The sequence below is a fragment of the Podarcis melisellensis genome, assembly GCF_964234715.1.
Source record: "Podarcis melisellensis genome assembly, chromosome: 8".
NCBI lineage: Eukaryota > Metazoa > Chordata > Lepidosauria > Squamata > Lacertidae > Podarcis > Podarcis melisellensis.
Window position 1 is genome coordinate 19,320,870 of NC_138540.1, and position 27,439 is coordinate 19,348,308.

The 27,439-nt window shown below is 44.2% G+C and overlaps 1 protein-coding gene across 4 annotated transcripts in view; it reads right to left on the bottom strand.

Moving 5' to 3' along the window:
* The window catches only part of NOC2L (NOC2 like nucleolar associated transcriptional repressor), a 78,474-nt gene that overhangs the window by 40,927 nt on the left and 10,108 nt on the right, over positions 1–27,439 (bottom strand). For 2 of the 4 annotated variants that reach the window (XM_081923565.1, XM_081923566.1), the window contains exons 3-11: positions 26,444–26,645; positions 17,082–17,192; positions 16,454–16,574; positions 13,911–14,001; positions 9,751–9,829; positions 7,719–7,829; positions 6,881–6,994; positions 5,020–5,208; positions 615–754 (exon numbers count right to left, since the gene is read on the bottom strand). In XM_081923565.1, the coding sequence (XP_081779691.1) occupies positions 615–754; positions 5,020–5,208; positions 6,881–6,994; positions 7,719–7,829; positions 9,751–9,829; positions 13,911–14,001; positions 16,454–16,574; positions 17,082–17,192; positions 26,444–26,645 (1,158 nt within the window). Of the gene's footprint in view, positions 1–614; positions 755–5,019; positions 5,209–6,880; positions 6,995–7,718; positions 7,830–9,750; positions 9,830–13,910; positions 14,002–16,453; positions 16,575–17,081; positions 17,193–20,721; positions 22,673–26,443; positions 26,646–27,439 lie in introns of those variants that run through there. The other 2 variants (XM_081923567.1, XM_081923568.1) reach the window with 2 other exon arrangements.

A 27,439-nucleotide genomic window follows, 5' to 3' on the forward strand; every position in this document is an offset into this window, starting at 1 on the left:
GCATCTACATCACTTTCTCAAAACTCCAAACGAAGCCCAGATGGCAGACCAATGTCCATGAGCAGGTCAACCAGGAGATGTCATTGCCTTGGGAGTTGGGAAAGGAGGGAGCCCAACTGAGACAGAGACTAGAGTGCCAGCGGCAGGTGAGTTGACCAGTTCCTGGTTCTCAGCTAATTGACCCAGATGGAGGAGCCTGGGTCCGAGGGCCCACTGAAGCAGATGCCATGACCACCACAGGTGCTGTCCCTGAATCCAAGGGACTGGGGGTCCCATCGCCATTCCTCCACCTGTTTTCCTAAATTAATATATTTTGAGAGTGGACTTGTATGTTTTGAGACTCAGTAAAGCATAGCACTTACGAGTGTCAGACTAGGACCTGAGAGACCAGGATTTAATTTCCCCATTAGACCAGAAAGCTCACTGGGTGCGACTCATAGCCTGACCTACCTCACAAGGTTGCTGTGAGAATAAAGTGGAAACAGGGGACAGGATAAAACAGAAGACATAAGAGAGAACTTTCTTCGCCAGCTTGAGCACCTCGAAGGAAAGGTGGGAGATGAACACATAGGTTTCGAAAGGCAAGCCTGACACAGAGGAAACAAAAGACTTACTTAATGCAGCCTATGATGACTTGGGTCAACGGGTAGATCAAAGGCTCCATGATGTCGTTCGGGTGGATGGTGCTCAGGACGCGACACCAAAAGTACAGGCAATGGACATACTGCCAGTTGTAAACAGACTGGTAGTTTTCCTGAAGGGTGAGGAAAGAGGTAAATAGAGAGATCTTCTAACAGAGGTCACTGAAAAAACATAATTTATACAATTTATTTGGGGGGGGGGGGGAGAGGATCTTATTCATATTATTTATTTACTTACTTACCATTTAGCTGCATTTACAAATCACATTCCTCTAATAACATATTGAATTCGTTGAATGATAGAAATATATATACAATAGATATAGAGGCAACTCCAGATTGCCGAGCACCCAACAGCACGGCATCGAACCTGGAAGCGACTATAACATCACTAAAACAGCAGAACGCGGCGGGAGGGGCAAAATGCCTTTTGCAGGCCCCAATGTAACAATTTCAAACGCAATGCAGAATCAATGCAAATATGAATTGCACATCCTGCTTTCTGACCATCAGGCCCTCAAAGCTGTTTACACAGTTAAAAAAGCACAATGGTCACTTCTTATCATCTCCTCTTCTTGCTCCCAATACCTTACTCAGTGTTTCCCAAACTTGGGTCTCCAGCTGCTCTTAGACTACAACTTGTGGTATCCCTGACCACTGGTCCTGCTAGCTAGGGATGATGGGAGGTGTAGTCCAACATCAGCTGAAGTTTGAGAAACACTGCCTTAAGTCAATGATTTGATGGGAGCTGGGAGTCCAACGACATCTGGAGGGGCAGTTTCCACTTCCCCATTTTAACCAGTCTTAATGAGAGCCAGTGCAGGTACTCATGCAGAGACACAGCATGGAACCTCCTTCCTGCATGGTGCTCCTAGCTCCCATGAACCTTTAGATGGGGAACCTGTGGCCCTCCAGATGTCACTGAATTATCACATAATCCCTGACTACTGGACATCCTCACATCTGCCTTAGGCTTGACTATGGAGCCTGGCACCCACTGCCATTTTTGTGACTGATTAAAGAAGCACCACTCGAAGAAAAAAATTAAAAATCCTAGGCATTTTAAAACTCTGCCTGAACCATCTCACTTTTTCTGCCACTTGGGGGTGCTGGTTCCTCCACCAATAACTTTTTCTTTTTTAAAATTGACCGGATTGGAGAGGACTCCCCTAAACATATTTTAAAGCAGCCTATGCTTCTCACATTGCCACACTTTCCAGAGTGATTTAACAGTCAATCCCTCTTCCAGGGGAACTCAGGGAATTGTAGTTCTGTGAGGGGTAACAGAAGTCTCTTCAAAACTCTCAGCATCATTAAACTACAGGCCCCAAAATTCTTTGGGGAAGCCATGGCTCTTTAACAACAACAATCTTTGTTACGGTCCAGAGACCCAACAAATCGTTACAAAGCAATACACAATTCATACAGTCTACCTCCAGGTTAAACAAGCATTTTGTTCAGAATATAGGGATCATTGGTTCTTGCAACCACCGATAAAAACTTTGCCACTGCTAATGTTCTAGCATTTGTCCGGTCTTCCAATAGGAACCTGACATAGTGAACCTCTGATTTTCCCGGGAAAGGTACCAGCAAGGGTAGTATCAGTTCAGCCCTGGCTTGCTCATATTTTGCACAGAGCAAAAAAATATGTTTTATGGAACCGATGTCTCGAGCACATGAGCAAAGTCTGTCCTGGTAGGGAACTCTTCTCAACCTGCCATCCAACACTGCAGAAGGAGGCTCTTTAAAGTAGTATAATACCGCTTTAAAGATATGGGGTTGATGGAGGCAAGATGTGACTGCAGGTGTGTGCAAGAGCTGGGGGCGGGGAGTAGGTTTTGCATTCCCATTTCTCTTTGCAAGACCTCCTTTGTTTGATTATTCAATTGTTAGACTTCTAGAACTGGAACTGCAATGCAGGGATCACAGCGAAAGAATCCCCGAGAGACAGCCACCGAACTTCTGCTTAGAACTTTCATTGAAAGAGAGTCCAAGGCCGGCCACCCGACTGCCAAACAGCTCCTCTGTCAAAAAGTTCATATCTTACATTCACATTCATTTAGACTCGAAGCACACCAAAAACTTTTATTATGTTTCTGGCATTCATAGAAAACTTTTTCTTTCCTCCCACACCTTCCCAAATTGGTCTATTTATTATCGCTCGGCAGTTTTTAATTCCTGTTGAGTTTTCACGCTTTAATACTGTTTTAAGATCTGTGTTATTGTATTCAATTTCTGATTGTTTATCATTCAGCTGTGCTGTATTTTATTTGCTTCTTTTATTGTCAAGCAAAATGCCACCTTGAGCTCCTTTGAGGGAAGGTGGGAAAAAAGGTAAAAAACAAATAAGTAACTAAATATTGCACTGTTAAAATCCGTTTTAACAATGTTTACGTGATTTTCATTTTCTTGTTTTCTTACTTTAGCTGTAAATTGCTTTGTGGTTTTTGGTTTTTAAAGAGGGATATATTGACTAAACCTAAGCAAATAAAATAAAAATATAATGTGGTTGTCACCGTAAGATCGTAATATTGCAAGAAAGGCTACGAACACTCAAAATAGGCTGCACGAGTGCAAAAAAACCCATTACTTTTGCATGGGGGAAAAGGCCATAGCTCATGTTCAGAGCATCCATTTTGCATGCAAAAATCCCAGGTTCCCTCTTGAATGTCATCTCTAAGTTCGGCTGGGAGAGACTTCTGCCTGAGACCCTAGAGAGCCTCAGTCAGTCAGAGTAGACCAGTGTTACTCAAAGTTGGGTCTCCAGCTGTTGTTGGACTACAACTCCCATCATCCCTAGCTGGCAGGACCAGTGGTTAGGGATGATGGAAGTTGGAGACTTAACTTTGAGAAACACTGGCGTAGCCCATACTGAGAGCTAGAGGAACCAGTGATCTAACTCAGCCTAAGACAGCTCCCTATGCCTTAAGGCAGGCACCCCCAAACTCGGCCCTCCAGATGTTTTGGGACCACAACTCACATCATCCCTAGCTAACAGGACCAGTGGTCAGGGATGAAGGGAATTCTAGTCTGAAAAGATCTCAAGGGCCAAGTTTGGGGATGCCTGTCTTAAGGGAAGGAATGCAGCTTAGTGACACGAGCACCTGCTTCTTATGCAGAAGGTCCCAGGTTCAATCCTTAGCATCTCCAGGTACGGCTGGGAGAGACTACTGCCTGATATCCTGAAACTCTGTGGCCAATTATGGAACCATAGAGTTGGAAGGGATCCCAAGGATCATCTAGTCCAACCCCCTGCAATGCAGGAATTTCAATACTGAGCTGGAAGGACCGGTGGCCTGACTCAGGATAAAGGCAGCTGCCTATGCTTCAGTCTTTCCCCATCATTTACCTATTTGCCACCTGCATTGTAAAATGGATGCATTATCAAGATGGGCGGTGACAATAACTCGGGACCGACAGAAATTTAATCTGCGCCTCCCTCGCTCTGAACTGCCTCTCCCACCGTGGAACTAACTGGATTTGGGTCCTGTCTGGCTCACGGCTGAGGGTCTGAGAAGCCAAACAGATCCAATTAAGGTCCTAGACTTTGGTTATCTCTCCTCAGCTTATCTGCCATGTCTGAGCATCTTTTGGGAAGGGGGGGAGAGAGAAGGCTTAACATGGTAACCAACCCCTGCAAGCACCAGGGGTGTAAATCAACCCACTAATCTGTGTCGGTATTGTTTACTTTAAAACACCAATAAAGAGGGGATTAGCAATTTGCCTTGCATTAAGTCCACGTCAGACTGGATGAGACCCCAATCTGGGGATGGAAAGGGATAGGGGGGGAATTACCTGCTCTCTCCCACCCTATCTTACTTTTCCTCTGGTGGCTGAGTGGCGGGGGAGAACAGGAGACACACAGCTCTAATGGGAGTCTAGGAGGACCCAGGCTGCAACAGATACAAAAATGGGGGCAAATGACAGGTTGCCAAAAAGAAGATGGGGGGGTTGGGGGGGAGGACAAAGTGGGGAGACTTTATAATCTTCTTTGCTACTTGGTGGGGCTTTCAGTTAATGCGATGAAATGCAGATTTCATATATCAACAGAAGACACGCCAGATCAGAAGACAGCTGATAAAGCCAGGCTGTTGTTGTGAGGGATATCTCATTTTATTCCACCACCCCCTCAATAAAGACCAAGAGACGGATAAACAAGAAGGCAAGGGGCGACATAACTGGGCTCCTGAGCCCCACAGGGGTGCCGCAGAAGTTGGGTTAAAAGGTTGAAAACCTCTCCTCTGGATCATTCTGGTTGCCCTTTCCTGAACCTTTTCAAAGCTCTATGATACCCTTTTTGAGCTGAGGCGACCAGAACGGTGCACAGTATTCCATATGCGGCCACACCAGAGATTTGGAAAGCAGCATTGTAACTTGCCTTCTTCTTCATGGCCATGGCACTGCGCAAATGGATGGCCAGCTGGCGGATGTAGACGAAGGCATGCTGGTAGGAGACGGAGGTGTCGAGGGAGTACATCTCCGTCAAAGTCCGTTGCATGAAGTTGATCATAGGGAGGACATTGGGGGAGGTGAACCTGGAGTTCTTCACGTAGGAAATATACATTTGCTATAAAGAAAAAGGTGGAGTTTGCGGGGGAGGGGGTTGGAGGAAACCAGAACAAAGTTTATTTAATTTTAACAAAAACTATATAGGCCACTTGACTGTAATATAAAACCTCTGAGCGTCTGGCAAGAATACATTAAAGCCATTCAATAAAAGGCCATTAAAAACAAGCATTAAAAATCATTCAAAAGATAATTCAAATCAACAGTAGTCCCTAAAAATGCATGCGCCTTAAACTTAAATGTAGAAAAAGAATTTTAAATCCAATACGGTCGCCGACTGAGATAAAATAAAAAAGATCCTCTACTTAGAAGGCTTCTTGGAAAATAATAGTTTTCTTTTCTTTCTTTTTTACACTGCTGGGTTTCGATAGGTACCCCGGAAGGCAGACTTGCCATGGTTTTAAAAAGCAGCAGCAAAGTATATGGAGGCCCATAGCTGACTGTGCCCACTGTTTGAAGCTGCCATCAGATCTAAAGGAGGGGCAGGTGGGAGCTTTTATCCTGCTCTACTTTATAGGCCTCTGACCATCAAAAAACATTCATTCATTCATTCATCCATCCATCCATTCATTCATATATATCCTGTTCTAGCAGGGCTTGGTGCTAGCCAGGTAAGTGAAGGCAGTAAACGGATTAAGAAGGGCAAGTCTGAGCAGCCAAAAAGGAAGTCCAGGGCAGTGTAGGGAAGAGGAATCAAGGCAGTTCAGGACCAAGGACAGCTCCCAGTAGGCCCTGGTGACTGAGCTATGGAAAGACATTGTTTCAGCCAAGGCCCTGAGTGTATGGCGGCAAGGCCTCTACAGTCATACCTTGTTTTGTGGCCGGGATCTATTCCAGGGCCCCAGCAGCTAGCTGAAAAGGATGCAGGGCAAAGTGCGACGCCTGTGCATGCGCACAGAGCAGTTTGCGCTTCTGCACATGCATGAAGCACGATTTAGCGCTTCTGCGCTTTTGCAAGCGGCAAATCTGGAAGTAACCCATTCCGGTTGCCAGAATGGATGCTAGACAAGGCGGACGTTCATGGAGGTATTACTGTACTACTGCTGGACCAACCTCCTTGTGAACTCTGAAGCTGGCTTAAAAATCTGATTCTGCAGGTACTGACTTCTACAGTACAGAACGGACAGGGGTGTTATGGGGAGCGCTCATTGGAGTTTGAGGAAGGCGGGAGTGCTCTATCCTCAGGCCACGGCAGGGGCATGAAGGGGTGTGGAGCATAGGCATAGCCAGGAGTGGGTGGTGGTGGGGAGAGACTTTATATAGGGAGAGCAGAACCAGGTTACCTGCGATGCAATCGGTCAATTAGTTAAGTATTTTTATTTATTTACTTGATATTTGGGGGGGGTAGTTGCACCTCCCTGGCTACGCCCATGGCGTGCAGCAGTGTGTATTTCTTCCTCATCCATGTCTTCTTTAGGGGAGTAAGAGGGGCCAGCTTCTGGGGCCATGACACCTGTGGTCCTCCAGGTATCACTGGACTACAACTCCCATCATTCCTGAGCACTAACCATGCTGTTTGGGGCTGGTGGGAATCCATGATCATCTTCAGGGCTGCAGGTTCCCCCGTCATGATCCTGAGCCTTTTGACTCACAGTAGACAATAGGGGACCCAATGCCTTCCCATCAATAGTATGGCATGCATACGTTGAGGTGGCTTTTCTCCACCACCTTACCTTGAGAACTGGGTTCAAGTAGACATCTTTTTTATGCCGGCAGATTTTGTTGAGCACCAGGAAAGCCAGCACCCTGACGGTTTCCTCGCCTGTGCTCCAGAGACGGGTAGCTTGCTGGAAATAAAGAAAAGAATTAAGAAATGCACACAGAGACCAGCAGACAGGTTCCCAGTCCACTAGCTTCCACCCAATCTCAAAACACAGACCACCTCTGTTCTCCATACAACCTGTCCTGGAAGCTTAGGGTGAAGGGAGAGCAAACAACAATGAATATTAATATAAATAGGGCTGCCACATTTAGTCAATCAGTTGTAGATGTGTATCAACTGATAATATTCTGATAACTGGGGGCACATTTTTGATCTAATTATTGACTCATGTTTATTTTCTTACAAAACAATAGTTGGCAAGCAGCTTCTGAGGAACACTACCATCTCCTCTCACACAGGAGTGAGCGCCTCTTCTAATGATACTTTCAGAGGGTATTTCTTCCTCTTCTAAAGAACTTAAGATCAAAGTTGCCAATGTGGTGCCCTCCAGGAGTTTCTGGACTACAACTCCCATCATCCCTGACCACTGGCCAGAATGGCTGGAGTTGTTAGCTCAACAACATCCAAAGGCTGCCTCTGAATTAAGAAATTCTGCCTGGGTTTACTTCATTCCTCCTCCCTCCCAATCACCTTTCCTTTTGTGCCGTGTCTTTTTAGATTAGAAGGCACTGTCTTATCACTTATCGCTGACATTTGTAAGCCGCTATGGGAGTATTTATTCTGCTTTTTTGGCTGAAGAGCAGCATTAAAACTAGATAAATAAATAAAGCACCAGCTGCCGAACTCACCTTGAGCAGCATCCGAGTTTGTTTTGGAAAAGTCAAGAAATAAGGCACAATGGAGCTGACGTGCTGGAGGACAGCCGCTCCCACAGAGGCTTCTGTCAAACATGAGAGGAGCTGCAGAAATGGGCAGAATGTGCGGGAAGCATTAAAACCTGGGTGAGGCTCACAAGCTGCAATCTCACCAAATTGTACATCTCTCTCTTAAGCTGGGCAGAGGCACACAACACAAGTGCCCCTCCGTCCACAATGTTCAACCGAGAGACCAGGCCAGACATTGGATTTCACTAACTGCAATTGAGAGTACTTCCAAGAGTAAAGCAGCCAAACCACAATTGCAGGCCTGATTTGCTTTCCTCTGGAGGCAACAACTATAGTTTATAGCTCTACCTCTCTTTCAAATCAGAACCAGTGAAGGAGGTGAAGGTCCTGTGTGAGTGTCTGGAGGCGGTTGGAGGATGGATGGCGGCTAATGGATTGAGGTTGAATCCTGACAAGACAGAAGTACTGTTCTTGGGGGACAGGGGACAGGCTAGCGTGGAGGACTCCCTGGTCCTGAATGGGGTAACTGTGCCCCTGAAGGACCAGGTGCGCAGCCTGGGAGTCATTTTGGACTCACAGCTGTCCATGGAGGCGCAGGTCAATTCTGTATCCAGGGCAGCTGTCCACCAGCTCCCCCTGGTACGCTGGCTGTGACCCTACCTCCCCGCAGACTGTCTCGCCAGAGTGGTGCATGCTCTAGTTATCTCCCGCTTGGACTACTGCAATGCGCTCTACGTGGGGCTACCTTTGAAGGTGGCCCAGAAACGACAACTAATCCAGAATGAAGCAGCTAGACTGGTGACTGGGGGCGGCCACTGAGACCATATAACACCTGTCTTGAAAGACCTACATTGGCTCCCAGTATGTTTCCAAGCACATTTCAAAGTGTTGGTGTTGACCTTTAAAGCCCTAAACAGCGTCGGCCCAGTATACCTGAAGAAGTGTCTCCACCCCCATCGTTCTGCCCAGACGCTGAGGTCCAGTGCCGAGGGCCTTCTGGCGGGTCCCTCATTGCGAGAAGCAAAGCTACAGGGAACCAGACAGAGGGCCTTCTTGACAGTGGCACCTGCCCTGTGGAATGCCCTCCCACTAGATGTCTAAGAGATAAACAACTACCGTATTTTTTGCCCTATAGGACGCACTTTTTCCCCTCCAAAAATGAAGGGGAAATCTGGGTGCATCCTATGGGGCGAATGCAGGCCCGTATTTTTCCTTTATTTCCCCCCCCCCAAAAAAAACTAGGTGCATCCTATGGGCCGGTGTGTCCTATGGGACGAAAAATACGGTACCTGACATTTAGAAGACATCTGAAGGCAGCCCTGTTCAGGGAAGTTTTTAATGTGCGACATTTTAAAGAATTTTTAATCTTTGTTGGAAGCCGCCCAGAGTGGCTGGGGAAACCCAGCCAGATGGGCAGGGTATAAATAAATCATCATCATCATCATCACCTTCATCATATCTGTTCCATAGCTCACTCCATCCTCTGCCCATTGGTCACAACAGACACAACTGCCCTGGGACAGAACTCAGAGCCTGCTACCAGCTGTAACTAGTGGAAAGGCATCACTCAGTCATGGAGTATCTGCTTTGCACACAAGAGACCCCAGGTTCAATCCCCAACATCTGCAGGTGCGGCTGGGAGGGACTCCCTATCTGCAACCCTGCAGATCCGCTGCCAGCCAACAAAGCATGATTGTGCAATGAGCTCAGTGTAAAGCGGCTTCCTACATCACTATCTCTTAAGGGCAGGGCCATATCGCAGCGGTACATCATCTGCCTTGAATGCAGAAGGTCCTAGGTTCAATCCCCGACATCTCCAGCTAGGGTTGGGAATGTCCCCTGTCTGCCACCCTGGACAGAGCTGATATCAATCAATGCAGACAATACTAAGCTAGATGGCATCAGTGGTCTGACTCCATATAAGGCACTGTCACAGGGATGAGGAGTGACGGGTGCAGTTTTTTAAACAAGTCCATCAACTCTCCCCACCTTTTACCTGGATGGTACAGCCAAGGTGAGTTTTGATGTCTAAGCAAAGCTTTCCCCAAAGCGGACTGGAAGAGGGAAGGACCATTCTAAAGAACAAAAGAAATATATTGTGTGTTATAATAATGAATAATAATAATTTATTATTTATACCCGCCCATCCAGCTGGGTTTCCCCAGCCACTCTGGGTGGCTTCCAACAGAATATTAAAATACAATAGTCAGTTAAACATTAAAAGCGTCCCTAAACAGGGCTGCCCTTCATATGTCTTCTAAAAGTCTGGTAGTTGTTTTTCTCTTTGGCATCTAGTGGGAGCGCATTCCACAGGGCGTGTGCCACTACCGAGAAGGCCCTCAGCACTGGACCTCAGTGTCCAGGCAGAACGAAGGGGGTGGAGACGCTCCTTCAGGTATACTGGACCGAGGCCGTTTAGGGCTTTAAAGGTCAGCACCAACACTTTGAAATGTACTCAGAAATGTACTTTAGGCATAGCAGCGCAAGATGAAAACTGGTGGCAGCCTTCCCGTGTGTTTATATGCGGAGGTGAGTCCATCATGGACCTGGGACACAGAGGGTGTTATTCAACTCAGAACAGACCTATTGAAATTAACGGACCTCACTTAGCGGTGCTCATTCTACTTGAATAAAACTTAATTGACCACCTCGCAGAATTAGGTGCAGAAATCAGTATCCTGAGAACCACAACCTTCCATCTGCCCCTCCCATAGTTTCATTTTAAAACAAGCTTCTAGCCCTCGTCGCTAGGAAGGTTGGCTTCAAAGTGTCTGGACAATGGCCACTGAAATTTAGCATAAAATGTGCTAAATCTGCAAAGTTTAGCTAAAGTCTTGAGAATTTGGCTTTTCCTGGAAGGAATCCTAAAATAATAAAAATAAAATAGCAGTAATAATAATAATAATAATAATAATAATAATAATAATAATTTATTATTTACACCCCGCCCATCTGGCTGAGTTTCCCCAGCCACTCTGGGCGGCTCCCAATCAGTGTTAAAAACAGTACAGCATTACATATTAAAAACTTCCCTGAACAGGGCTGCCTTAAGATGTTTTCTGAATGTCAGATAATTCTTTATCTCTTTGACATCTGATGGGAGGGCGTTCCACAGGGCGGGCGCCACTACCGAGAAGGCCCTCTGTCTGGTTCCCTGTAGCCTCACTTCTCGCAATGAGGGGAACCACCAGAAGGCCCTCGGCGCTGGATCTCAGTGTCAGTACAGACTATGCACACTACTGTGTAGATAAAATATGCCATCTATAGCATGCTGTCGTGGTAAACTTCAGTTGTTACCTCAATTTCACTACAGACCTTGGAGACAGGGAGATGCCACACCTATTTTATAGTAAGGGAGCAGAGGCAGAGAGGGCGTGAATAACTTGCTCAACACCATCCAGCGAATCCATGGCTGGCCTGACATTTGAACTCAGGACCTTTTAAGTACTAGCAGAATTTAACTGGTTAGCCCAGGTTGCATCCAACTGATGTCTTCTCAGAGCCGACCCACTGTAATAATTAAATCATGCTCAACAATCTCAACTGGTCTACTCTGAGTAGAACCAACTTTGGAACTCCCTGCCTATTGACCATAGGAAGGCACCTTCACTGTACTCTTTCTGGCACCTGCTAAAAACATTTTTATTTAGGCACAACCATCGGGACATGTAGAATGTTGGCAGGCATTTTGATTATGTTTTTATGTTTTAAATAGTTGTTTTCATCGATTATTCCATTGTTTCATTCTTTCTGTAAACAGCTTTTGAGGTTCAATTGCTTCTTACAATTAAGCAGTATATGAATTCGATGAAATAAAATTTCAAAATGCTCTTGAGTGGGAGGCCTCTTTTCACCTAACCTGGTCTGACCTTGTTTAGTTCAGGAAAGCTGCCAAGTATACCCAGAAGCCAAGTTCATGTGCAGAAAAGCAGGCATGCAACACTAATCCCACACACCCAACCCAAAAACCCAGCCAGATCAGATGGCAGCGCCAAAGAATGCAGGAGAATCAAATGCCCGCGGCAAGCAATAAAGGATTAATTGTACCCTCCACTAACCCAGCTGTTTGAATTCATTCCCTGTTGGAGCTAGAAAATCCAACCCCGACTCCCAGACAAACCTTCAGCCACCTCTCTCACTCTGAGAGCACCATGATCCTTGAGCTCTGATGACATGAGGGTTTCTTGGGGATAGCCAGAACATTTGAGAAGAGAAGTAACAGATTGCAAGGGGACGGAAAGGTGCCTGGAACAGGGCACCCAGCCACTGGCAGATGGTCCAGCACCTCACGTGCCCCCACCACTCTGACAGGAACATAGGAAGGTGGCTTAGACAGAGCCAGACCATCTTTGGGCTACAACTTCTATCAGCGTCAGCCAAAGCATACTGGCTGGAGCCAAGGCCAGTTGTAGTCCAAGACAGAGGGCACCAGGTTGGGCAAAGCTGCCATAAACTAACTTTCATTTCTATGAAATTCTCTCCATAATTTCTCTCCTCTTCTCCAAGTACAGTTTTGATTACTGTTTTAGGGTTGCTACAGTCTTGATTTAAAAAAACAAACAAAAAACTCTTTTCTGTAACCCTCCTGAAAAGGAAATGTTTTCGACCCTGAATGTTGGGATTACAAATCCATAAAATGAGTGAACACCAATATACACATGTAAACAGCCAGTAAGTAACAGATTATTCAGATTCAGTGGGTAGGGCTTGACTGATTTGTATAGTGCCTAGTTGTTGTTTTAATGTAGTGGTTCTCAAAGGATGCAGCTCAAAGGGAAGGAGACGATGGGAAGATTCAAGGGCAATCAAAGAAATACACACACACACACACACACACAGAGAAAGAGAGAAAGAGAGAGAGAGAGAGAGAGAGAGAGAGAGAAAATAGATATATTTTCAAAACAAGAGCAAGAGCATCAAGTGAGACCAATGACCTAGTTGTGATCCAAAAATTACCATTTGAACAGAGTGCTGGAGAAGAAGCATTTAATTTGACACCAGCAGCAGGCCAAACAAATCTCCAGAATATAAAGTTTGTCACCAATTACAGTGATGGGGGGGGGGAAGTATTTGATCCCCTGCTAAATTTGCCCGTCATGGAGTGGTCATTTCTTCGTCAGAGGGCAAATGGGCAAATTTAGCAGGGGATCAAATACTTTTACCCCGAGCTCTCCAAGTCCCTTTCTGGATGTCCCATGATCATATTATAAAGCAGTTGCGTTCTATGCCATGACAAGAATCTGGGAAGTTAGACACCGAAAGATCTGTAGCATTCTAAAAAAACCCCAAAAAAACAAACCTGGGGGTGGGGGTTAAGAACATAAGGAGAGACTTGCTGGATCAGTCCAGTGGCCTATCTAGTCCAAAATCATGTTCTCACCAGATGCTCCATGGGCTTCAAGTGACAAGAAATGAGATTCCGACTAAACACCAGGAAGAACTTTCTGACAATAAGAGCTGTTCGACAGTGGAATGTTCTCCCCTGGGAGGTTGTGGACTTTCCCTTCCTTGGAGGCTTTTAAGCAGAGAATGGATGGCCATCTGTCACGGATGCTTTAGCTAAGATTTCTGCATTGCAGGGCGTTTGAATAGATGAGCCTTGGGGTCCCTTCCAACTCTACAATTCTATGATTTTATTGGGAAGACTACATCCATGCTGGAGGAGACTCTTGAGAGTCTCATGGACTGCAAGAAGATCAAACCTATCTATTCTGAAGGAAATCAGCCCTGAGTGCTCACTGGAAGGACAGATCCTGAAGCTGAGGCTCCAATACTTTGGCCACCTCATGAGAAGAGAAGACTCCCTGGAAAAGACCCTGATGTTGGGAAAGATGGAGGGCACAAGGAGAAGGGGACGACAGAGGACGAGATGGTTGGACAGTGTTCTAGAAGCTACCAGCATGAGTTTGACCAAACTGCGGGAGGCAGTGGAAGACAGGAGTGCCTGGCATGCTCTGATCTGTGGGGTCACAAAGAGTTGGACACGACTAAACAACAATATCCATGATCTGAAAGCAACAGCAACTCTCCTCAGATGCAATTCCTAGCAACTGGCGTTCAGAGGCATTCTGCCTCCAGCAGTGGAGATGAGACATAACCATGGTTGTAGTAGTCACTGACAAGATTTATCCTCCAATTAAAAAAAACAAAACTTACTTGGATTTGTTTTTTGCAGCTTTCACCTGGAGCAATTTCTGCAGCAGTTTAAAAAGATCGCGAATGCAGAAGGACACCAGGGTATTGAACACTAAACAGGACAGAAAAACAAACCTATGTAACCAGACATAACACTTCCTTTGCAGTAAGGAACAAAGCAGTTCTAGAGCGCACACAAGGCTGTGTGTGTGTGTTTGTACACACACACATGTGTTTTATCTCTAAACTTCTAAAATTAGGATTAATTTGACATCAACCCTCCTAGGAATCTCAGTGAGAACTTATTTTGCTTAAAAAGCAAGATCACAGTCCTCAAGGTGATGAGGATACACGGCACAACTTTTGATAAAAAGGGAGCGAATGGGTGTGGTAAGATGAGAACAGGACTTAAATTGATCAAGGAACTTTAAAGGGGGGGTTAAAAAAAGTGGGGCAGCACTATTAAATAGAATGAACTGGAAGGTCAGCAGCATCTAACACTTAAGAATCACACAAAAGAAGTAAAATCCCAATTTGCATGCGAGTCTGAAAACATTTGCATCTTTTATCTCAAGACCTACCTGACTGCCCTGTTATAAACAAACAAATCATTTTGCAAAATGCCCAGCTGCCTAAATGAATGCATGCACCTACTGGGCCAATTATTAACCCTTGAACACAACTCAGAGGTGGGTGGGTGGGTGTGTACACACACACACACACGCACATATATATATATATATATATGCAGGTTTTTGGTGTCCTCGGGTGTCTTCCCGTGTAAAAGTTGGGGTGTCACCCCAACTTTTACACGGGAAGACACCCGAGGACACCAAAACCTGCATTCCTGTACCCGTGAAAATCTACGAAAGCATATATATATATATATATACACACACACACACACACACACACACATATACATACATACATACATACATACATACAAGGAGTATATCAGAATGTGTGGGGCACCCCCTGCAGAACCATTTGGGTAGGTGAAATAGCACTACAAAATTTTAGCAATAACTGATGATCCTTTGGCTCCCCCTACTGGAGTGGCTCCTGTATAGCCAGAGGGGTAGCTCTTAAATACCCTTTATACGGTCATACCTCGTGTTGCGTTAGGTTCATGTTGCGTCTTTTCAGCTTGCAAACGCAGCAAACCCGGAAATGTATACTTCCGGGTTTCGCTGCACGTGTGTGTGCACAGAAGCACTCTATCGTGCATGCGCAGAAGCGGTGCTCTAGTTATGGGCTTTTCGGGGTGCGAACGGCACTCCCAAAATGGATCGAGTCCGTAACTAGAGGTACCACTGTAATACCATATGTAATATGGTAACTATACAGGCCTCTCTGGCAGTGCCCATCTTTTCGTGGGGAGGACATGTCTTCAGTATTTCTATTTTTAATATGTTACTAGATAAGCATTTTGTATTATACGCCGTTTTATATTTTCCACCTTTTAACATAGGAAGTTGCCTTATATGGTGCCAGGTAATTTGTCCACACGGCTCAGAACTCTTTACACTGATTAGCAGCAGCACTCTTGAGTTTCAAAGAGGGATCTTTTCCCAGCTCTGCTTGGGAGATGCCACTGGGAACTGAACCTGAGACCTTCTCCCAAAGCAGGTGCTTTGCCCCTTTGCTACAGCACTTCCCCTGGGGCAGAGGGAACTGACTACAGGCACCTTTACAAAAAGGAAGTGAGTTCTCAGTGGACACCCTGCCGGCACAAGGGAAAATGGAGGTCCTCCTACTTAATCTCACCTTAGAGGCAAAGTTTGAGAGGCAGCAGTTAAGCCTTCTCTGATACTGGTAGAGTGAACAGTACATAATAAACAAAGGAAGAATGTTCCTGGTGATGCTACTTTGAGCTGCACTTGCAGCAGCAGAATCACATGACACAGGATCTTTTCGGACTACGCCATCCAAACCACAGAAAGGACAACTTCGGGTTTTAATGACTTGCATGCATTTTGGTTTGGGAAGGCTTTCCCCAAAGGGTGACCCAGCCCTTTTATATAGTACCAGCTATGCAACTACGGGACGCGGGTTAAACCACAGAGCCTAGGACTTGCTGATCAGAAGGTCAGTGGTTCGAATTCCCGCGACGGGGTGAGCTCCCGTTACTCGGTCCCTGCTCCTGCCAACCTAGCAGTTCGAAAGCACGTCAAAGTGCAAGTAGATAAATAGGTACTGCTTCCGGATCATGTGGCCAGCATGACTAAGCCGCTTCTGGCGAACCAGAGCAGCGCACGGAAACGCGGTTTACCTTCCCGCCAGAGTGGTACCTATTTATCTACTTACACTTTGATGTGCTTTTGAACTGCTAGTTTGGCAGGAGCAGGGACTGAGCAATGGGAGCTCACCCCATCGCGGGGATTCGAACCGCTGACCTCCTGATCGGCAAGTCCTAGGCTCTGTGGTTTAACTCACAGCACCACCCGCATTGTGAATGGTACAGTCCAGTAAACCCATGTGTCACACAATTCCGCTGCATGAGTAGGTTCTCTATCACCACTATGGGCAAAAGGCAAGGATGAGAAGTGCTGGAAGCTCACCTGTGCCATCAGTGACTTTGTACTTGCCGGGTTCCATCCCCGAGGCATCCCCCTTGGCTGTTACCACGCAGGCTTTGAAAGCCTGGGTGATCTCGTGGAAGAGCTTTGCTGTGAGCTGCTTCTGGAGAAAAGAGGACAGAGCAATGGGAAGATAATTAAGGAGAGACAGACAGACACAGCTTTCTTCGCGTCATTAAAAATTAAAACAAGGAATGTGGAAACCGACAGTCCCAGGGTGTAACAGTTCAGCCACCTTTGGCACGCTAGATATTAACACCAAAGGGAGCGTGCCGCATCTTAGGATACTTATTGTAGGATCGGCACAAGGACAGGTGATCAGCACCCCAATTTAATCAGCGCTACCCTTAAAAAGTGCAAATAGATAAATAGGTACCGCTGCGGTGGGAAGGTAAATGGTGTTTCCATGCACTGCTCTGGTTCACCAGAAGCGGCTTAGTCATGCTGGCCACATGACCCGGAAGCTGTACGCTGGCTCCCTCGGTCAATGAAGCGAGATGAGCGCCGCAACCCCAGAGTCAGTCATGACTGGACCTAATGGTCAGGGGTCCCTTTACCTTTACCCTTAAAAAACAGAGTGGGAAGGAAATCAAACCGCCTCATCTCTTGCCTCTGCAGCTGCTTTCCAATGCTCCACCATCTTCAAATTTACATTGATGAAGTCCACTTTTTTCCGTTTGCTGGTTTGCTCTTCTTCATCATCTTCATCATCACTGGCTTCCTGCAAAAGATTTTACAATGGTGCCGAGAGGTTATCATAAGGACGTAATAAGCCGTCGGCAGCAGGTTTTTCAGATACCTGGAAGGCAGATTTGGAAGAGGACTTTCTGCCTGTGTATTCCATCCTTCAAATGCCAGGGGAAGCTCAATGGTTACAGCACATGCTTCGCTAAAAATAAAAAGAGCACATGCTTTGCGTGCAAAAGGTCCCAGAGTTTCCATCACTGGCATGCTTATGTAGGGCTGGAAAAGCCCAGCCCATCCAAAACCTTGGAGACCTGATGGTAATCTCCACGGTCCTTTTCCCCACCTGGTGCTCTTCAAGAGGTTTTGGGCTACAACTCCCACACACACCCCAAAATCATGGTGGGCAGTCAGGGACGGAGAAAATAGTGGTCTTAAAGCATCTAGAGTTTGATAAAAGTGCCTAGGTGTCACAGCACAGAATGGCTGCCATGGGCAGCCAAAGTGTTATTTTAAAAAGGCAACAGTACTCCATAGTAATGAGTAGTGTCAGAACAGAAGCCCTGATTATATTGCATAAACAGTCGTGGCTTCCTCCAACAAATCCTGGGAAGTGCCACTTGTTTTTGTTTTAATTGCTATTTAATTGAAAGGCTTTCACTTAAATGTGATAAAAGGAATTTTTTAAAAAATGTGGAAAAGAAAAAAACATGCCAAAAGTACAGTGTAATACAGGCTTCTTCAACCTCGGCCCTCCAGATGTTTTGAGACTACAATTCCCATCATCCCTGACCACTAGTCCTGCTAGCTAGGGATCATGGGAGTTGTAGGCCAAAAACATCTGCAGGACTGAGGTTGAGGAAGCCTGGTATAATACATTAAGGAAATTCAATTTCATTTCTACAGCTTATGGTATAGATATAAGTGATATTATCCTTACATATGGCTGCTAATAACCTACTGCCTTCTGCATAAACCTGTTACAGATATCAATATATCCAACTGAAGTCTGTCTATAGGCAATCCATTCATACGCTGCAAGTGTTATCATGTTGTCAATCCATTGATTGGGAAGTGTCATTTGTTAAGAGTACTGAAAGTTGTTAAGAGACCCCCATTCCTCTGACGGTACTACTATCCCCAAGAGTGATTTAACAAGCAATTCTTCTTTCCTGAAATTCTGGGAATTGTAGCTCTGTGAGAGGAATAGGGGTCTCTTAACAACTTTCACCACCCTTCATAAACATCACTTCCCAAAATTGTTTGGGGTAAGCCATGATTGTTTAAACTGGCATAATAGTGCTTTAAATGTGGGTCTAACAAGTCTATTAATTTCAGTGTGTTTACCCTGAGTAAAATTTGTTGGCTAGAACCCTACAGTCTTAATCTCTGGCCCATTCAGCATCCTAAATTAGATTACTCTCTAGGTGGAGTGATACAAAGGAAAAATAGTGATACAAATTTAGAGTACCTGGAGAAAAAAAATTCTGGAAAATCCACATCATTACTCTAAAGCTTTTTCCTAGAGCTCATGACATCAGCTAAAATTTTCACTACGATACTCAGAACTCCAGAGGGTGACCTCTGTAAGGAATTTTATCCAGGATATATATAGCCATCGTAAACCCTTGTACAATCTAACAGTACTCATGTGCCAACCAATTCAACCACTGAAGCACATTTATGGGCTGAATCTATCAACCAACAGCACTCTATTGTAGATGAGGTAAGATAATTTGGCTTTCAAGAGATTACGAAGCACAAGCTAGCTACCGCAAGACCCACCAGTGACGGCCACCAATGAGGATGGCTTCAGAAAAGGACTATATAGAGTAATTCATGGAGAGAGCTATCAAGGGCTGCTAGGCCACAATGGCTATGTCCGGCATCCGCCAATGGGGAACGTTTTGCCTCTTAATGAAGACCAGATGCTGGGAATCACAAAGGGGGAGAATGCTGCTGTGCTCAAATCCTGCTTTCATGCTTTCAAAGAAGTATCAGGTTGCCCACTATGAAAACAGGGTGCTGAACTAGCAGGGCAACAGGCCTGATCCAGCCCATTCCAAGAATAGTCTTCCCAGGAGGTCTGGGAGGCCTTGCTCTTGGGTCTACTGAGACATGACAGGTGATGAGAGACAAGGCCTTTTCTGTTAAAAACCCACTTTCCCAAACTGCCTGCCTCAAGAGGTGCAAATGGTGCCATCTGTTTCCTTCATAGCATCAAGGGCATTTTTGACCAAACACCAAGGCTTGAAACATAGAAAGACATCAAACATCAAAATATTCCCTAGCCTTCAGATGTCTTCTAAAGGCCTTTGGCCGAGGTTCAGTCTGACTCCCTCTCCCCTTTCATAAGAACTTGCATGAAAGTGGCCTCCCAATTTTTTTCACAGGCCCATATAAGTTCACCACAAACAGTTGGGCCTGGTGAGCATTTAAGGTCCTCAACCCTAATCTGTGGGTTGCCATCTGATTGGATTTTATTCTGTTCCTGATCTGATTTTAGGATGCATTTTAATTGATTGCCTGATTTTATGTTAATGTGTTATACAATTGATGTTAGCCACTCTGAGCCCGGTTTTGGCTGAGGTACAAATAAATAATAATAATAATTACTCATTTACTTGACATCTGATGGAAGGGCGTCCCACAGGGCAGGTGCCACTACCGAGAAGGCCCTCTGCCTGGTTCCCTGTAACCTCACTTATCTCCAAGTGCAGGCTGAATGATGGGGGTGGAAAAGCTCCTGATGCTGCTCTTTTATCTTATCTTGTTGCTCTGTGGTGCATTGTTTTATTGGTGTAGTTTTATTTTAAGGATTCGGTTATTTTTTTTAAAAATGGCTACCACTAAATGTTAAAATGACAACTTCATCCTACTCAGAGAACACCCAGTGAAATAAATGGGCGTAAGACATACAGCCTCATTCATTCCAGTACAGTATTCAGCTATATTTTATTCAGTATAGACCTACTGAAATTAATCGACCCAGCTTACTCATTTTTATTAATTTCATTGGGCCTATTCCAAGTAACATTTAGTTGACCAACACCCTAGCAACGTTAGAAACTCAATATATAAGCCAGTTGCCAAAAGCACCTCTAACTTAGGTTACGGTCTATCCCCCTCTCTTTTTATTACAATTACAAAGAAAGCAAAAATTGAATTGTATATATTGTCAATGTTAATATATTTAATGATTCAGTTGCACATTTTACCAATTCCAGTCATCTTTTTTCAAAACACGCAAACCAATACACAATTCACACCAGTGACACATTTTCAGTATCACATTTTTAATAGCAATTGCTACTGGGACCCTATAAACCTATATGGGGCTCAGCCTTAGCAATAGCAGCCAACCATGTCATTTGAATAACCAATATTTATAAATACCAGTATATGTATATGTGTGTGTGTGCGCGTGCACATTATATAAAATATTGTGCTACACTTGTATGTAGCACAGCTTTGTATGTCAGTAATATTTTATGTAGTGCTAGTGCTAAATCCATAAACCAATTATATATATATATATATCATTACAATAGCGTAACACTAATTCATTTACTAAGATTACTGCACAATTTATTACGAGTACTGTGACAAGGACAAATAACTGCAAAGTTTGTTACAAAAGGTGAATGAATAAACTGAACTTACATGTTTAATTTTGCTTATACAATAAAAAATATTGGTACCATACTGCAGTTTTGAAAATAGTTTTTCTTTTTAAAAGTCTGGTCTTCCAATATGCTCTACAGCAACATCCTTCCACCACAAATTAACTGCATTTTCAGGATTGAAAACCTCCAGGTTGGGGCCATTCATCTGGATCATTAGTAAGTCGTCAACAGTAGCCACAAGCCGACTATTCCAAATGTCTGTTTTAATCAGATTTAACTGGTTAAAGCCCCTCTCACATTCCGCAGTACTAAGTGGGAGAACCTGCAAAAAGTTCAAAACTTTACATATATTAATATATGAATCAGAAGCTGTTGACTCTGCTTGAAGACGCTGCCAAGCTTCTTCACATGTGATGACTCTCTTATTACGAGCCCACACTTTAAAATCCTGATATTCCTCCATGATGGCTTCCTTGTCAACTTTTACACTGATAGGCAATGCTTGCACCAGTTCACTCAATTCTTTTTCTCCATGGTTACTTGTAGACGAGTCCCTTTCACCGACTGGCTCGGGTACGTTGCATGGGTCAAATATTTCCACATTTCGTAGAACTTTGTCGTTTCTGATACTGTCCAACCGTTTGTCTATTCCTTCCACAATTGAACTCAGCAAGACACGTCGATCTTCCTCAAAGCACTCAATTTCGCTTGCGCTACAAACAATTTTCACACATCTGTACACTAACACACCATCTTCGAATTGCACGGTACTGTCAAACTTTCGCAGCTGAGGGCCACTTTCTTCCACCATCCTCCGCAGCCTTTCTCTTGCCGAAGCCAAACTGATTTCAACATCATTAACTGACATGCACTTCCTCTGAAATGCCTCAGATAGTCTCACGAGTGTGTTCGAAACATCGTGCATGAGAAACAAAAACCTTACAAACCGTTCTGACTTCAAACACTCCAAGTACTCCTTCAGTTCTGACTCTGCACCAGAACCACTCACAATCTGCTCCAAATCTGCCACCACTAGTGGGAGATTGTTTGCTAATGCCTTCACAACACGGTTCTTTGACTGCAACCAGCTGGTTCTGCGAATACCTATGTGGAGAAGCGCTTTTTCGCTCAGTACTTCATCGATATCTTTCAGCACCTTCGCTCCTTCAGGACGACTGTAGTAAAATGTGTATATACCACACACGACATCTTCGGCGACCCTAGCAAATTTTACACACTTGAAGGCGTCGCCTATCGCAAGCTCCAGTCGGTGAGCTACACAGTGAACTGCCACTAAACCTGGACAGTTGTCCTGGAACTGTTTTGCTATGCCAGACACAGTCCCCATATTAGCAGCGGCCCCATCGAAACTTATCGCCGTTAGCTTGCTTTTCCAGTCGGGTACGTAGTCACGGAGAACTGACTCAATTGCAGATGTCCCATCTACTGCATTCTCACTAGTACATTCCCTAATGGCTCCATAACTGCACTTCACTCCACCTTCAAATATATAATAAAAGTAAATTATATCAGATGCCACAGCCAACCTATCCGTTGAGCCGTCAGCCAAAATCCCAAAGAACTCTGTTTTACTCAATTTGTCCCTGAGTTCCAGACGTAGGCTTTCGGCAATGTAATGCACAATCTGTTTCGCCGCCTCATCATTCGTGTGCGCCTCGCCTAGTCTTATACCAATCTTCCTCAGGAGTGCACATATCATTGAGAAGAGCTCAAATGAAAGGTTCTCCTTTGCAACGAAGTATGCAATGTTGAACAGCTTCTCCACCTTCATGCGCAAATCACTGTCCATTGTTTTTAATGTCTCTGCCATTGGGCTTGACTTGGCAGATTCATCTGCTTGGTGAGTAGCAGATGCACCATGTTTTCTTACCTGAAAAAGTTAAGGAAAATGAATTTATTATTATTATTCATTTCATTCCTAAACAACTTTGTATTTTAAATTTTAAAAATCTCAAAATGCTTTACACCACTTTAAAACATCAAACAAAACAATCCAGGATAAAACATTACTGAACAGCATTTGTTTGCCTTTCTGCAGTCTATCTCTGCTCATGGTAGTAGGAGGAATGGTAATTCAATTCCAACAGCAAGTGAGGCTTGATGTGCAGCATTTGGACAACCAACCTTGGGGCTCCATGGGCTCTGAAACATCAGCCATGGGAGCCTGGACCAATTACCCTGCTAGTGGTATCACAGCCCCAGTCTCAGTCAGCTCCTCCTCTGCCAACTCTCTGAGCACAAGGAAGACTTTCCAGGTCATTTGTGTGTGAGAGAATGAAGAGTCCTGCCCGCCCCACACAGACTTTGTAAGAGTTTGTGGCATTATTAATTACAGATAAGAGCATGCTGCAATTTTTAAAACAGGAACAGATGAGAGCATATGGACATAAAATAAATGAACAACCCCCCCCCCAAAAAAACCCACCCTAGAGCATTCACCACTATTGTTTCATCAAAGAGATAGTAAAGCAGCAGGCTATTTGTCTGAATGCATGGAGTCTTGCAAGGATAATGTCACACGAAAAACAGAAAGACAAAAAACAGAGATGTGCAGATGTAGCACCCACTTCAGGTTATAATTCTTCATAGGTTTCCACCATTTTTGATACAGTTGTAGAGCAGCAAGTTAAGACATATGCAAGCTAGGAGGTGTTTGTGCCTATGTCTGGTTTTAGCTGCAAAAGTAACTTGCAGCCTAATAATAAGGAAAAAATGGTCATATTAAAATCTGCCACTGTTGATGGCTGGTTTCCTCCAAACTTTGCTGCAGCTGGAACTTCTGCCATTAAGCACAACTTGAAACCACTGACTAGTTACTAACAAAGCTGCAGTCTTCTAGGTGATCGTACATATGCAATTAGCATGCGCAAAGTGAATACTCATGAATGTAGAAAGTGCTTTTATTTGTAGAACCTTCCTTAACATTGCAAACTGGTGTAAGTGTCCAAGACTGGTGTGAAGCTGTTCTTAGCAGGGCACATCCACACTATTATGGCCACAATTGCAAGTTTAGCTCTAGGGCTTTACTGGATAGTGTATTAAGAGTTAGGGATTTTTTACTTGCACAAAAGAGAGTAATGTGCCCAAAAGCAAATGTTTTAAGCCTAATCCACAAATGTTTTAAGCCGCAATGCATCCATAGCGATTCCACAAGTGCATCACTGTGCTGGTGGTAGGTTGGAAGGTGGAAACATAGGAGAATGCAAATGACAACTGAATGAGTCCCATAGTTATGCCAAACAAGGATCCCTTCTCAGGAAAATTAAATAAAAAACCTTGCGCACCTTAGGTCAAATTTAAGTATACATTTGTTATACAAAAACATGGGGTTGACTTTAAAATCCAACTTCCCATCAAGGGACCTAACATCTCCTAAGTTCATGTTTTGGTCAGAGAATGTGAGGAGGGCAGGAACCAGGAGGCAAATGCAAGGCTGATCTTTATTGTTCTGCTCGCAAATGGAGGGAGGTGGGGAAGGAAGCCCAGAGCAGAAGGGTCTAACTGGTTCAAAGACACATGGAAATTGCCCAGCCCCTTAGCCAGGGACCACCCAAAAGCATCATGCAAAAGTCACACAAATGGGTTGTGCATGTAAATCAGACCAAGCACAGAGATCAAATTTCTCATCCCAAACATCCTTAAAAGTCTGTCAGTCATAGATTAGGATACATGTTAATTGCTTTCCTGGAGAATTCTATTTAAATGCTGTTCTCATTTATCCATAGAGTCTATGGACAAAGAACTGTCTCCATTTACATAGCAGATACCCCTTTGTCAGGTCCATTTTTTAATATCTATTTTTTGCAGAGGGCTGGCAGAAGTTAAACCATTTACAGGTTTGAGGTATTTGCAAGTGAAAAGAACTCAGCCAGTCTATATTGGGAAAGTTTTTATCAAGACCTTCCTGTTACCTATTTGGGAGGGAGTCTCACAGTTCCACTGGAGGCTAAAAATAGCCCTGCTTTTGCCCTGTCTAAGTTATATCCACTAATATAAACTGTCTATTTTTCAAGGGGATATTTCCTAAATTGTTGAAGGTTGAAGAATTGGTATTTCCGGGGGGGGGGGGGGAGAGGCTGCTAGGTGTTTGCACCTTAAAATTTGTGTAACACATTCAAAGCACCACAATTAACCGGAAACTAAAGTACTATCTTAAAGATTTCAAAATATAGTTACAAATGATGTAGCTATAGAATGTGCATTTAATAACGCAGAACCGCTAACAAAAAGAATCTTAAACATCTCAAAAGGAGACATTGCTAAAGGATATAATATATAATATAAACTGTACATTTAAAAAAGCATAATTAATAAGAGAATAAAATACTACCATGAGCATAGAATATATCCTGCTTTTTCACAGCATCTGGATCTTAAAGCAGCTTCTGGGCTCCCTGAGAATTTAAATCACTTAGTCCTCTTAAGTCAGATGTCACTCACTTCCTTCCCTATCACAAAACTGTCACATTTAGCAAATGTAGAAAATCGTATATGCAGAATAGAACTATAAACTCACCGTTTCATTATTAAATGTCGCACGGTCTTTCTCAAAACTTGCGTCCTCGGCCTGGGAAAACTCTTTGCAGACACAGCATATCATAACATCAATAAAACATCTCCAGCCATGGATTTTCTTGCTCGCCTCCGAGGTCTTCCTCTTGGGTCCCACTGCCTTCCGAGGCCAGACAGGTGACAAGAGACAAGGCCTTTTCTGTCATGGCCTGTCTCCCATAATTCTCTGCCTCAAGAGGTGCAAATGGTGACACCGTGTTTTCTTCATAGCATCAAGAGTTCCCTTCCCTCCCTGCCGGAGACTGAGGCTTCATGCCGCCATTTTGTTTTATCGTTGTGTGGTGTATTGTTTTATTGTGATCTGTTTTTAAGGAATCAATGCTTTCTAAAATGCCATTTTAAAATGTGGTTGTAGCCAACCAAATCCTACTCAGAGAACACCCGCTGAAATACATGGGCCTCAGACAGGCAGCCCCACTTATTCCAGTGGGTGGTATTCAGCTAAGTTTTATTCAGCATAAACATACTGAAATTAATGGACATAGCATACACATTTTCATTAATTTCAATGCGTCTATTCTAAGTAACATTTAGCTGAGCACCACGAAATGGGTCTAACCTAAGTAAGGACTAACAGTGCATCAGTATTTTTTTTTACTTGTGGAAGGCAGAGTGATTGTTTTGTTATGCTTTAACTATTGATTTTTGCTTTTACCTTGTATTTTTATATTGTGAACCACCCTGCAATCTTATGATGAAGGGCGGCATATACCGTAAGTCAAATAAATAAAATGATTAGTCTCTTGTTACAAAAATCAAGCAAACCTGTATCCAAACAACTCATGAAAAATAAAGAGTCAAGATGAAGCAAAAAACATAGAATGGCTTAAAACAAAGCCATTACAAAGACCTGTAAACAGACCCAATGAAGCAGCAAAACCTCAGCAGCAGAAAGCAGGAATGAACTGAAATATTCATCATAATCTGTCAAATACCATGGGGAAGAGAGAGGTATTCAATGGGCACTAAAATGATGTTAAGGTCGGCACTAGGTGGACCTTATGCAACTGTCCAAGAGCATCACTGAAAATCAGTTTATATATCTTTTTTTAAAACAGAAACAAATCACCTCTAGCTTTTCAGGCAACACGTGAAGCCCATCCTCTTCATCAGAGCTATCGGAGGCATCGAAATTCAGCAGCGTGCGGTCATTTTCTTCCAAGAATTTGTAAAATTCCGGGTCGCGTTCCTTCAACCGGGAGAGCTGGTCTTTGTGTTGGGAAGCCCTCCCTGTCTTCACTTTCCTGATCAGGGGAGAGGAATTGTGGTTTCTTTAAAATAAAATAAAAATCAAGAGCTGACTTTGAAAGTACAGAGATTTAGAAACAATTGCTTATAACTTGGATGTACAGTGGTACCTCGGGTTAAGAACTCAATTCACTCTGGAGGTCCATTCTTAACCTGAAACTGTTCTTAACCTTAGATTAGCCAGAGCCAGGGCCTTAGATTAGCCAGAGCCAGGGCCTTTTCAACACTGGCTCCGGCCTGGTGGAACGCTCTGCCTCATGAGACCAGGGCCCTGCAGGATCTGATTTCTTTCCGCAAGGCCTGTAAGACAGAGTTGTTCTGCCTGGCCTTTGGCTTGGAGCCAATTTGATTCCCTCCCCCTCTTTTTCCTTTCTCCTCCTGTGATGAGGCTGCATTTTAATGTTTCAATATTTTAATCTTGTTTTTAAGTTGTATTCATTCAACTTGTTTTTATTATTGCTTGTTAGCTGGCCTGAGCCCGGCCTTGGCTGGGGAGGGCGGGGTATAAATAATAGTAATTATTATTATTATTATTATTAACCTGAGGCACCACTTTAGATAATGGGGCCTCCCACTGCCGCTGCGCTGCCACCATGTGATTTCTGTTCTCATCCTGAGGCAAAGTTCTTAACTCAAGGTACTATTTCTGGGTTAGCGGAGTCTGTAACCTGAAGCGTCTGTAATGAGGTACCACTGTACATTTCAGGGGTTTGGCACACAACCGTTTGGAATTGTAACTAATTTAAGAAGAGCCTGGCTGCTGATCAGGCCAAAGGCCCCTCTAGTCCAGCATCCTGTTCTCACAGCAGCCAACCAG